Source organism: Physcomitrium patens, chromosome 19 (genome assembly GCF_059467195.1).
Source record: "Physcomitrium patens ecotype Gransden chromosome 19, ASM5946719v1, whole genome shotgun sequence".
Taxonomy (NCBI): domain Eukaryota; kingdom Viridiplantae; phylum Streptophyta; class Bryopsida; order Funariales; family Funariaceae; genus Physcomitrium; species Physcomitrium patens.
The window spans coordinates 9,967,247-9,980,116 of NC_143428.1; the positions used below are offsets into that span (position 1 = coordinate 9,967,247).

Genomic DNA, 12,870 nt, shown 5'->3' on the forward strand with positions numbered 1-12,870 from the left:
ATTTTAGGTATTTATGAAGAAAACAGACTGGAAGATTCATTAGAATCGATTATATCTATAGGGTTAGGAGATAGTGATAAGATTGTTGAGATTCATTCAAGAGAGGTTTATACCATACTTGAATCTTTTCAAGCACCAGAAGTCATTGTAGAGACGAGATATAAAATGATAGATAAGAAGGTAAAGCTTGTTGCCGGACCATTACCAAAAGATTCTAAGGAACAAATGGAAGAAGCATCAAAAGAAGCAAGTTTAAGAGATCCAATGAGAATTGGACATCAGTTTACTAAAGAGACTTTTGAAGAATTGAAGATTGGTTCTGATGGTTCTTTATTACCGGAAGAAATTACTTGCTTCAAAAAGATGTTGACTAAATAAGGTAGATCGTTTGCCTTCGAATCTTATGAAATTGGGTGTGTGGATCCGAATATTAGAACACCTATGGTTATCTTCACTGAACCGCATGTACCTTAAAATCTAAGATCGATTCCAGTACCGAGGGCACATTTACCTAAATTGGTGGAACTATTAAAAGAAAAGATGAAGATGAAAATATTGAAACCCTCATTTGTGCCGTATTCTAGTCGATGGTTTATGGCACCCAAGAAGAATAGGTCACTTTGGTTTATTCAAGATATGCAATCGGTGAATGCAGTAACTGTCAAGAATGCAAGAATTGGACCTATTATAGATGAATTTGCCGAGGCATTTGCTGGAAGGGCGATCTATTCAATGGGTGACTTGTATTCAGGTTATGATCAATTTCACCTTGCCGAAGGAAGTAGAGATATGACAATAATGAGGATACCACTTGGATTGGTTAGAATGTGCAGTCTTCCTCAAGGCGCGACCAACTCAATTGCGCATATGATGAATGGGATGAATAAGGTATTGAGAGATTTTATTCCGAAAAAGACTATGCCTTTTCTAGATGATGTTCCTATAAAAGGGTGCAGAGAAGGAGATAAGGATGAAACTTTAGATAAGAGAGGGTGTCGCAAATCATATACAAGATTATGAAAAGATTTTAACTCGGCTTGGAGAAGTTCATTTTATATTATCGGGTATGAAGTCCGTATTTGGAGTACGAGAGGTTGTGATTGTTGGACATTTATGTGGATCTTACAGAAGAAAATCAGATCCGACTAAAGTTGATGCAATTGGAAGGATGAAAGAGGATTGTGCTTCTTTAACGGAGGTTTGCAGGTTTTTGGGTGCATGTGTATTTTATCGAATCTGGATCCCTCATTATGCTCACATAGCGGATCTGTTATATGAACTGTTACGCAAGGGTTACCGATTTAAATGGGAAGAAAGGCATATTCAAGCAATGCAAAGATTGAAGAAATTATTGATGTCACCTCCAATATTGAGGAAGGTTGATTATAAGTGCAATAGACGAGTGATTCTTACTGTAGACGCTAGTCCAATTGCCATTGGATGGGCTATGGATCAAGATGATTTAAGTGGGAATAGATTTGCAGTTTGATTTGGAGCTAAAGTTTTAAGTATTCGTCAGCGTGTATACTCGCAAGTCAAAAGAGAACTTTGGGAAGTGGTTTCGGCTACAAAAGCTGAAAAGGACTATTTGATTGGGGCAGTAGTAGTAATTGAAACAGATTGCTTGCCATTGCTTGGAATGATTATTAACTATTCAACGCCACATATTGCAATGTTGAGATGGATTGCTTACATTAAGTCACTAAATCTAGAATTTAAACATGTTATTGGGAAGGACAATTTAGTAGTAGATATGCTACCTTGAGTAAGATATAAGAGGGAGGACGAAATGGTTGAAGACATTGATCACGTCGGATTAAAATTCTATTCAATATCAAATCTTAACAGGGAAGACAAGCTATTTCTTGAAGAATCTTATGAAGGAGAATTACTAGATATTGGTCATTACTTGAATACCTTGACTAAGCAGGGGAATTGGTCTACAAAAAAATTCAAACAAATAAGAAAAAAAACATGTGGATTTTTGCTTCAAGATGGATTCTTATGGAAGAGACCGAAGAAAGGAATTGGAATGCCACAACGAGTGGTAGGCAAAAAAGAAGAAAAATAAAAAATTATTAAAGGAGTTTCATGATAGTTTATAGGCAGGGCATAGAGGAATCTGGGCTACTTTTGCTAAACTCAAGGAACGATATTGGTGGAAAAATATGTATCAAGATGTTCTCTCATTTGTAGAGTCATGTGAAATCTGTCAATCGTATTCTAATATCCGACATTGAGATGGCCTTCATCCTACGTATCCTCTAGCTATTCATTTTAAATGGATTGTTGATTTGGTTATTATGCCAGTTGGGTTATGGCACATGAGATATTTGGTTTTAACTCGTGAAGATTTATCAAATCAAGTAGAAGGAAGAGCATTGAGGACAAAATCTACAGAGGGGATTTGTGGGTTTTTGCTTGAAGATGTCATTTGCGGCTACGGATGCATAGGAAAAATCACTGCAGATCATGGAGAATTAAATGCACAAGAAGCTCGTAAGTTCTTTGAAAGATGTGGAGTTAAATTATCACTAACTACTCCTTATAATCCGGAAGGGAATGCAAAAAGCGAACGTGGTCACCCACCGATTGTGAAAGCATTAGTTAAAGCTTGTAATGGAAAAAATAAAGAGTGGCTACGGCTTTTGTCATTTGCATTATGGGCTGATCAAACAACACATAGTTCAGTGACAGGATATATGCCAGTAGAACTTATGACACGTCAAAAACCAATTATGCCAATTGAAGAAAAGGTACTTACTTGGAGTATTCTATCATGGGAAGATGGATTGATAAGAGAAGAACTTCTGGCTATTAGAATTCGATAATTGGAGCAAAGATCGAAAGATGTGCAGATAGCATTGGAAAGGTTAAAAAGATCAAGGTTACCAAACAAGGCACAATTCAATAAGCAACATCAATTGAGACCTAAAGCAAATGAGGAAGGTGACTGGGTACTTGTTTATGACAATAATCTAGATAATCAATATAGTACTTTGCGGAAATTTTCAAAACGTTGGTTTGGACCATATATAGTAATAACTGTTCAAGATAATGCGACTTAGTCATTACGCAAGTTAGATGGTACAAAATTGAAAATACCAATTACAAGGAAGCGAGTAAAAATATTTAAACGAAGACACGAGGAGATGAATATGGAAGACCTTAATGAAGGTATAGAGATTCCACAGCAAGAAGATGAAAGTGATTTGGATAATGAAGGTGAAGAAGACAAACTTGACGAAAACGTAGGGAATATATTCTAAATCAAACAGTAATTGGGTAAATTGGTGCATACCGGAGGATGCACAAGTTCAGAGGGGGTGGATGTCGTGTTGTAACATGAGTATACCGAGAAAATATAAAGAAATGGGACTTTTATTAATATTCAGTTACCTCGAATATTGGGAGCAACGACCAATTTCAGTGCAATACTGAGAGGCCAGGTTCAGTCACCCCGTTACAATCACCCGGGGTATACTGAAATGCTCCATTCGATTCCAATAACGGAAGTCAACAGGAAGAGAAAGGACCAATTCAACGACGGGTGAGTCTGGTTCAAAGAGCCAATTGGATCCAATTTCAAGACATCCAATCCAGGTCTTACTACGGGCCTCTTAGCCAATCTGATGCGAAAGACCAATTTGACCCAATTGCGGGAACATCCAGGTCTTACTACGGGCTTCTTAGCCAATATGAAACCTGAATTGGTCAGGCGACTCAATGTGGTCCCGATTACGGGGCTCCGATTTCGTTTCAGGCTATTTCGTCCTTTGTGCCATTTCAGGAACATCCTTTCGGTAAAAGGATCTCTTAAAGGTAAAAATGGAGGAGAAAGCTCTGACGGCGGGAGCCAATTCTGGATCCAAGATGGAAGATTGAAGAAATTCAGAGGCTAGGGTTTGAAAGAGGGGAGAATTAGGGTTAAAGGGGAGGATAGGTTAAGAAATGAAGACGGGAGTAGGGATCAAGGAGAGCTTCATGCTTCGGGGCGGGGAAAAAAAATAGAGACTTGGGTTTTTTTTCTTCATAGGGTTTTGGGAAGACTGAGGCAATCGTTGCTGAAGTCAGAGTTGTACTGGTGAATCGAGATTTTAATGAAGTAGATGTGATTACTCTTGACTATTTTGTAAAATCGAGTTACGTCTGTGATGAAGAATTAAAAGGGTGTCTATAGGATTGAGTATGCGGAGTGAATGAAATTTATTGGGTTAATCTAACGAGACTGTCAGTGGATACAAGATCGTGAATATAAAGCAATATCAAAGATTAGCAGTTTGGGTTGTTTGGGGTTCTCTGTAATGTCTAGAGACCTACCGGCTGGGGCAAAAAGGATTTTGGCGAGCAGTCGAAGGACATCCGTATAGATTTATGATATATTCTTGCAGTTGTTTATATTCCAACAGTCAAAAACCGATAAACTGCTTGAATATTAGCGAATCTCCATACTACCTTCTACAGCCAGACGCCCGATGCGTTCTCGAGCAAGAAAGCACGTAATACAACAACGTTCTCTTAGTTATCAATAAAGTATATACTCCCTCCTTTGATTACATTAATGTCAGTCCAAAGTCGATTGATAATTTCAATTGAGATGCAATTTTTTATAGAGCCATAATCTACAAGCACTCAATATGGTTGTCTTCTTAGTTGTCCTATTAGATGTACTAGTCGATTCTTTTTATAATTGTCAAAAGCCATGCCATTTGTCTCTAAGAGATAGTAGCTATTCTTAGTACTTGGTCTTGGTGCCTTTATTAGGTAGCATTGTTTTTTTAATTTATCTCATTATCAACTTAGTGAATTTTGATACTATAAATCCACCTTGATTTGTTGGTGCTTAAATTTTGATGTTTTTAACAAACTCCAATCTGATGGTTTGGCTTCTGACAATAAAAACACGATTTCTTTTATATCAATATTTGTCATCTTTGTGGTATCAATGATCTTTGTAGGACAATAATCTCCATTCGCGTTGGTTGTTGTACCAAAGTGTTAGATAATGGCATAGGACTTCATACCTTAGGTCGTGCTTTACGATTTCAAAAATCTATAGCATCAACCTTCTTTGTAATCTTAATTGCCTCTTTCAATATTTATGGATCTCTTAATTTCACCTCTCACTGGACCCCAAATTTCAAACTTTGTAGAAAATGATCTATCATCTCTACCTCTAAAATATTATTAATTTGGAGATATAGGGATTTAAATCTAGAGATATGATCTTGCATCAATCTAGATTGTCTAAGATTTGCCAATTGATTGCATACTATTTTTTCCTCATTGATGGACCAAAATTGATTCTTAAATTTAGTTTCAAACTCTTCCCAATCACAAAGTCCACCTTGAGTTCTATAGCTTTGAACTCGATGTTGCTACCAAGTAGCTACTACATCTCTCAAATAGTTGGTTGCATATATAATTCTTTCAGTGGTATTTATCCCAAATAATTAGAAGTATTATTGCATGTTGAAGAGCTATTGACATACATCTTTTTGCCTTGAAGTCCCAAAGTATGTACTAAGCTTGTTCAATTTCAGTCTAATAAATGTCGACTCCCTTGTCTTAGAGACTTCTATTTGCCTTTGTAAAGTAGCTATTTGGCCTAAGAGATGTTGTGTTTGAGCTCCCATTTGGGATTGCTCTGCCATATCTTCCATGCTATAATTTTCTCATTAGACTCTACTATTGTAATGCCTTCTCAACTTTTGGTTGATTTTTTAAGAGTAGATTGTGGTAGCCTCAATATAATATCCAATATAACTACAACAATTGAAATTGAACTAGATGATGGCTATCGACAAACTACTAAAGAACAATCTAATACTCGCTTTGATACTAATGAAACATGACCCATCTATCTCAAGAATCTAAGACCCTTCTAATCCACAACAATATAAATTTCATTACAAAGAAGGACACAATAGATAAGAACAAGATTGAATAGAACTAAATAAAATAAGACACAAAAGACAAAATTGAGCAAACAAAAATAAAATAGAATAGAATTGGATAGGAAGATGCAAATCCAAACCTTACTAAGAAAAAAGATCCAAAGCCATATTAGATCATATGCTCAAAAAGCCATGACTAGTCCTATTTATACTTTGTCCAACTATCCTAGAACTTTTTAAAATGTTTCTAATGATAGATCCCACTTAAATAACTGCCCTGAGTCTTTTTTACAATATTCTATAGTGGTCTCCACTTAAATAACCACCCTAAGTTCTTTTTAGAATGTTCTATGGTGGGTCTTATATGGCCTACTAATCTAGCTTCAATTCTAGAAACATCTATAAACTTCTCAAACATGGTTCTAACTATCCATCCCTATGTGTCAACAATATAAATATCTTATTATACCCTAGTAAAAAGGCCCTTCTTTGGTTCTTGGTTGATAATTCCATGGGTTTGGGATCTAATAGTAAAGCAAATTAATATAATTGGATTCCAAACCGATGGGTAAGTAGATGACAACTATACAAAATAACAATTTGATAATGTAATATACAACACAAAAACTAAACAAACTAAGGAACATGAAGCATACATGATCACTTCGTTGCACCAATGTATTAAAAACTTTGATTGCAATTTGGTGCTATTAAATTGGATGCTTTAAATTCATTTCTATTTCTTTCATAATATAATATGATAATCTCATTGTATGTGTTTGGTTGATAGAAGTTCCCAAAAGCAAAAATGTGGAATAATAGATATCAAATTTTTTACACCCAATGTAACTAAATTTCAAATGAAGGATGTGAGCTACAAAGAATCAGGGACCATTTTTCCAGATTTCAGAAACAAACACAATTCAAACCACAAGGTTGAGCACCTACAGTCTTAGAGGTGGTATTGGAAGGCCCCTTGCTGGCGCTGGTGTTCGGTATCATGCTTGTGTGGGGTTGGGGGATATACCAGGCAACGGAGATGTATCTGAAAAAGGATGCCTGGCGCAGTGAAAATCCAAGGTATCATGTGGATAGTCCCAGGTGGCGAATAATCAAAACAAGCAGAGCGATGACGAGCATGGCAAGCAGATCTGGGCATAAACTTAGGGCCTGAGGAAGATGCCGCTTGAGAACGTGGTAGTCAGGTGCCTCCAACAGTGTGAACATATTTTGAGGCTTTATAAGAACTCTCCAAGGGTTTCCATTCTCTGCGTCCCCTCTGTCTCCAGCTTCATTTCGTCCGGCTCCTGCAAGGTTGGGTTGCGGCATCCGCAGCAGCAGCAACGCCCGTTTCGTTCTCTTCGGCCTGCGTTGGAGAGCGAGAGAGGGAGGTTGTGCTGTTAGCGCCTCGCACATTTGCGGATATGGAGCTGTCCGTCGAGAAGACCGCCTCCGGGCGCGAGTACAAGGTGCGGGACATGTCCCAGGCCGACTTCGGGCGCTTGGAGCTCGATCTCGCGGAGGTTGAGATGCCCGGGCTCATGTCGTGTCGCACGGAGTTTGGGGCCGCGCAGCCATTCAAGGGTGCCAAGATCACGGGGTCTCTGCATATGACCATCCAGACTGCGGTGCTAATCGAGACTTTGACGGCTTTGGGCGCGGAGGTGAGATGGTGCTCTTGCAACATCTTCTCCACCCAGGACCACGCGGCCGCCGCTATCGCGCGCGACAGCGCGGCGGTGTTCGCATGGAAGGGGGAGACACTGCAGGAGTACTGGTGGTGCACGGAGAGGGCTTTGGACTGGGGTCCGGATGGAGGCCCAGATCTGATCGTGGACGATGGCGGTGACGCAACATTGTTGATCCACGAGGGTGTGAAGGCCGAGGATGCGTACGCAAAGGATGGCACGCTGCCCGACCCCGAGTCGACGACGAACGCCGAGTTCAAGATCGTGTTGACAATCTTGAGGTGAGCGAGGGATGTGGTGCGGTGGGGTGTGGGTTGTTTTCGAGGGGTTTACTGTTGATGGGGGCGTGGCGTGGGCTCCGTCTGGCATTGGTTGCGGCCGTCTTGTAGGAGTGGGTGGTAGGTCGTGTGGCACATTGGTGTCCGTGCAGAGTTCGGGTGGGGCTAGTTGTTGTTGGGGGTTGTGGTATTGGTGGTTGCGACGAGGGTATTGCTGAGAGGGTGGCTTCTGTGTATCCAGGGACGGCATGAAGGAGAACCCCCAGAAGTACCACAAGATGGCCGAGAGGTTGGTGGGCGTGTCTGAAGAGACGACGACCGGAGTGAAGCGTTTGTACCAGATGATGGACAACGGATCTCTGTTGTTCCCCGCCATCAACGTGAACGACTCTGTCACGAAGAGCAAGGTAATGTGGTCCGTGACTGTCGGATACCTTTCGTTTGGATGTGATTTGATGGTGTGTGGTTGGCGGCTGACGCTTGGGTTGTTGTGCAGTTCGACAACTTGTACGGTTGCCGCCACTCGCTGCCCGACGGCCTGATGAGAGCGACGGACGTGATGATTGCCGGGAAGGTTGCTGTGATCTTCGGGTACGGTGATGTCGGGAAGGGTTGTGCCAGCGCCATGAAGGCCGCCGGAGCCCGTGTTATAGTGACCGAGATCGATCCTATCTGCGCTCTCCAGGCCCTCATGGAAGGCTACCAGGTGCTGAGATTGGAGGACTGCGTTGAGTACGCCGACATCTTTTGCACTACGACCGGTAACAAGGACATCATCATGGTGAGCGACATGAGGAAGATGAAGAACAACGCCATCGTGTGCAACATTGGGCACTTCGACAACGAGATCGACATGGAGGGGTTGGAGACGTTTCCCGGGGTGAAGAGGATCACCATCAAGCCGCAGACGGACAGGTGGGTGTTCCCGGACACCAAGAGGGGTGTGATCATCTTGGCGGAGGGGCGTCTGATGAACCTGGGATGCGCCACCGGTCACCCGAGCTTCGTGATGTCGTGCTCATTCACGAACCAGGTGATCGCCCAGTTGGAGTTGTGGAACGAGCGCACGAGCGGCAAGTACGAGAAGAAGGTGTACGTGTTGCCGAAGCACTTGGACGAGAAGGTCGCTCTGTTGCATTTGGAGAAGCTGGGCGCCAGGCTGACGAAGTTGAGCGATGATCAGGCCTCGTACATCAACGTGCCGGTGGGAGGCCCATACAAGCCCGCCCACTACCGTTACTGAAGGGCCTCTGCAACCAGGCTTGGTTGGGGTGTTTGTAGGCTGCGGTACACTTTTGCTGTTTGTTTCTGAGAGCATCTAACTTGTCGTGACCGATTGGGGGGTCGACAAGGATGACGTTTTTTTAAAAAAGAGAAAGTTAAAAACCATTTATTTTTGATACACATGTCCTCTGGTCGGAGGTGGGTTGTGTATCGAATGTGGGGTTTTCGCGTGGTTGCTGTGCGTGTGTGGTGTCGATCTAGTGCCGCGGCATGTCGTAGCGGGTGCAGCTCGTGACGAGGTGCCGTGGTGGACGCCTGGGTGGGCCTTGGTTGCGGTAAACGCTGTCACAGTGGAGTAACATTTTGGATTATGAGAACGCACTGTCTTTCCGTACTGCCTGGTACAGGGGGACAGGCGTGGCCCAAATGGGGGGGGGTGTCTATAAGGTGTCGTCATAAAGTGCTGTTCAGTAGAGCAGTCAGGGGTGTGGTTCGTGTGCGCGACCTGTTCAGACTGCCGCGTTCCGCACAAGGGGAGGCTACTGTTGTGTGTGTGATTGTGCGATTCGTCGAGGCCATGAGCTTGGTTGGACTGAGTGGCAAGAGGGATGTCACCGCTGGTGACTGCCCATTTGCGAGTTCGTCACGGGCAACCCTCTTCCCCCCCCCTTTCCTCGGGTGCACTTGAATCGTCTGGGGGGAGGGGAAGAGGGATGGGAACTTGCTTGAGCGCCGAATGCGGGACAAGGCGGGTTGCCCTTCACATTCGGGTATGTCCCCTTTTGAGCCTGAATCGTCGGCTGTTTCGACGCGGTTGTACTAATTCATGGAGCATCCACACCCACGGGCGTGTGTGGGATTCCCCCTTCCGTGTCGCTTGGCAGGGGTCGATGAGTAGGTGGCATTCGAGGAACTCACTTGGAAATGGTTACTCAGCTTGGGTTACGGAACATATCTCACATGTCCTAGGTCGCAGTGACCACCGTGTGCATGTCATGCATGCTTGAGGGTGGTTTCATGCCAGTCACAGTTTACATGACGCCCTTGCGATGAGGGCATATGTTTTGAAAGTCTACTTTCTGGTAACTAGCCTCGTATTCGTATTGCGCTTCTGGCAAGTAACACCCTGATGAGTCCAGGGTATCTAACTTTTGGTACTCCCGAGTTGTCCCGTTGAATCAGTAGGCAGCTGTTTCCAGCGAATTTTGAGACATGAGCGTCGCAACTTCTGGCTGTGGTGCCCCTAAACCTTTTCTTTCGGTCCTTTGTGTTTAAGTGTTTTGGCCAAGGTTACTTTGACATGTCACTGTGTCAGCAGAGGCTTGAAGTGGAATGTTAGAAGCAGTGGAGTTATTGCCTCTTTCTTTTCATAGTGGAATGGTGTTGTTGCTTGCTTTATTGTTGCGTTTGTTGGTATGCTCGAGGTATATCTCTCTTCACAATGTATCAATGCTGAAGGTGTATACTGATGGTATGTATGTATGTAGTTTTTTTTGTTTTGTTTGTTTGTTGAAGTATGTTACGGTACTATATGTCCCAATAGTTTGTGGCTTGAGCTATTTTGCATGTCTGTCTTTCCATGTATCACTTACATGATTATATTTTATAGGTTGATGTTTACAGCGAGTATTTTGAGCTCTCATCATTGAATTTGATAATTTGGGATCAACATTCCTTTATGTCGTCGACAGAGTTTGTTTGAATATTTCCCATTTTGGAATGCTTTCTAATTTTTATTCGAGGTTTATATGTCTGTCTTGTGAGTTTAATATAGGACTTTCAAAATCACTCGGTTCAATTTATGTCTCTGGTTTCTTTTTTGATGCTTAGTATTTTTAAATAATGTACAATCTCAGCTATCCTAATATGTGGTCAGTCACAGGTAATAACTTATCTTGTGTACAGGATATTTTTGTGTGGCTTTGAGCAGGAAGAATGTGAGATAAATGGGGTTGGATATAAAATAAGGAAAAATTAGAATGGTTGTTGTGAAATAGTAGATTAGAGTCTGTTGAAAAAAGGATAAACTAGTGAAAGATCTTGATGAGAGGTGCAATTACTGTAGTTTTGCACCATATACAAAAGGTTTGAAGATTGTCTTTTAACATTTTTATATAAACCAAAAAGCTAGTTGTCCAATCCTTTAGTAGCTTAAGTAGCTTCTGTAATGCTGGGGCTCGTTGAATGCCATCCAGTGCTTGACTTCATCGCCGAATGCAGCGAACCAAGTCTCGGCGTACAACGCAAAATCATTCCTATCATGACCTTGGAAAAGATCAATTAGCTTTGATTTTTTTGAATGAGGTCGGAGCTCTGTGAAGTAGGTTCTTAGAGTTAACCAAAACAATCAAGAAACTTGAGAGAGGATGGATGTTGAAACTCACACAACTCTGCGGTCAATCCAGCTGGATTTGAAGCATGAAGAGACTGCGGAAGTCCTTCAAATCATATAATTGTCCCTTTTTAAGACGAGTAGATAATTTTTTTATAGAATCTCAAGGTTTTCTCTAATTAAGTATATATGGATGTTGTCTTTCCAGGTTGGAGAACCATTTATATTGTATCTTAGCATTTATCTTAATAACATTTTTAATTTTAATTTTAATTTGGCTTGATTTGGATATTGTAACAATTGAAACAAACAAAGGGTGTTTTTTTGGTACTCGTACAATTAACAACTCTTAACACCAATTTTCTTTTGTTTCTCTATTCTTCAAAACATTTCTAGAAGTCAATTCTAGTACTTATTTTTTCTTATTTTGAATCCATCTTATTGCTAATGGTGTATCTTTGATTCTAATAAATCTTGTTTATAAAATTTAATTAAATGAGAGATTAAATTGACATATTCATAACATATTTAGATGGTTCCAAGATGTGTTTATTATAAATATATCAATCTCAATGTTTAAGATTTTTAAATTTAAATCTTGACATTGTCTTAAATCCAAGACATCTTGCACTTCAAATACTTCAATGTTATCTATTTTAATAAGCAATGATGGTAGTTGTTTCTTTTATGATATGTTGATTGTATTTCAAGACATTAATTAAGGCACAAAGATTAGAAGATAAATATCTTTTACCATTATTATTTGAAATAGATATGCAATTAAATATTTATGATAAGCAATATTAATGTATTTTTTAATAATAAATAGACCAAACCTTCAATGAACCAACTTGTCACAATGTTGATTTATTTAGATGTTATGACAAAGTAATTATAATTTATTATCACTTTTGAATGGAATTCTTCCGACCATCCTCATACGCAGCGCCTTTCACCTACAACACGTACCGATCCTGTGAGAAGTAAGTCCTGCAAAATGTGGGAATTCAAGAACCTCGATAAAGAGACGGACTATCCTCACCTGGTAAGCAGCCGTGGCAGCCAAAAACTCGAAATTAGCTGGGAACATCGATTGTTGGAAGGGCACGCAATCGGTACCATTGCTGTGAGTGGCGCTCATTCTGCAGGGCAGCACAAGTGGATCGAGGCGTTGCGGCAGAATGGCCTTGGGGAGCTGCACGAAGAATAGAATCATGACGGGGATGGCAAGTTGAAAAAAAGGTTCCTGGGCAGTGCGTACCCGAATACACGGTTAATTGCCATCGGTTCTAGCGTCACCATTCAGTCAATGAGTGACGCTTCACAAACCACTGGTAAAATCTCCCTCGGACCCGCCAACCACTATTACTCAGATCGCTGGACTGTGAACAGGGAGGGTTTGGGATGGGGTCTGGGAACGCGGGGCACGGGGATGGGGGATGGAGGGGGTG

The 12,870-nt window shown here is 41.4% G+C and overlaps 2 protein-coding genes across 2 annotated transcripts; one reads left to right on the forward strand and one right to left on the reverse strand.

The window, feature by feature from the left end:
• Positions 1-7,181: 7,181 nt before the first annotated feature.
• LOC112295941 (adenosylhomocysteinase) lies at positions 7,182-9,265 on the forward strand. The gene is made up of 3 exons (XM_024547992.3): positions 7,182-7,866; positions 8,105-8,270; positions 8,360-9,265. Exons 1-3 carry the CDS (start codon positions 7,322-7,324, stop codon positions 9,104-9,106), a joined length of 1,458 nt encoding a protein of 485 aa, XP_024403760.1. The 5' UTR covers positions 7,182-7,321; the 3' UTR covers positions 9,107-9,265.
• LOC141044541 (beta-glucosidase 20-like) lies at positions 8,622-12,637 on the reverse strand. The gene is made up of 2 exons (XM_073529112.2): positions 12,462-12,637; positions 8,622-12,375 (listed from the first exon to the last, which is right to left on the reverse strand). The coding sequence occupies exons 1-2, from the start codon at positions 12,633-12,635 to the stop codon at positions 12,325-12,327; spliced, it is 225 nt and encodes a 74-aa protein (XP_073385213.1). The 5' UTR covers positions 12,636-12,637; the 3' UTR covers positions 8,622-12,324.
• Positions 12,638-12,870: the final 233 nt, after the last annotated feature.

Bases quoted from the DNA above. Each gene is read 5' to 3' on its own strand.
- LOC112295941 (XM_024547992.3), top strand. From the start codon at position 7,322: ATGGAGCTGTCCGTCGAGAAGACCGCCTCCGGGCGCGAGTACAAGGTG. The intron at 7,867-8,104 runs GTGAGCGAGGGA...CTGTGTATCCAG, and splicing joins ATCGTGTTGACAATCTTGAG to GGACGGCATGAAGGAGAACC. The intron at 8,271-8,359 runs GTAATGTGGTCC...GTTGTTGTGCAG, and splicing joins ACTCTGTCACGAAGAGCAAG to TTCGACAACTTGTACGGTTG.
- LOC141044541 (XM_073529112.2), bottom strand. From the start codon at position 12,635: ATGATTCTATTCTTCGTGCAGCTCCCCAAGGCCATTCTGCCGCAACGC. The intron at 12,376-12,461 runs GTGAGGATAGTC...TACGTGTTGTAG, and splicing joins CTGCCACGGCTGCTTACCAG to GTGAAAGGCGCTGCGTATGA.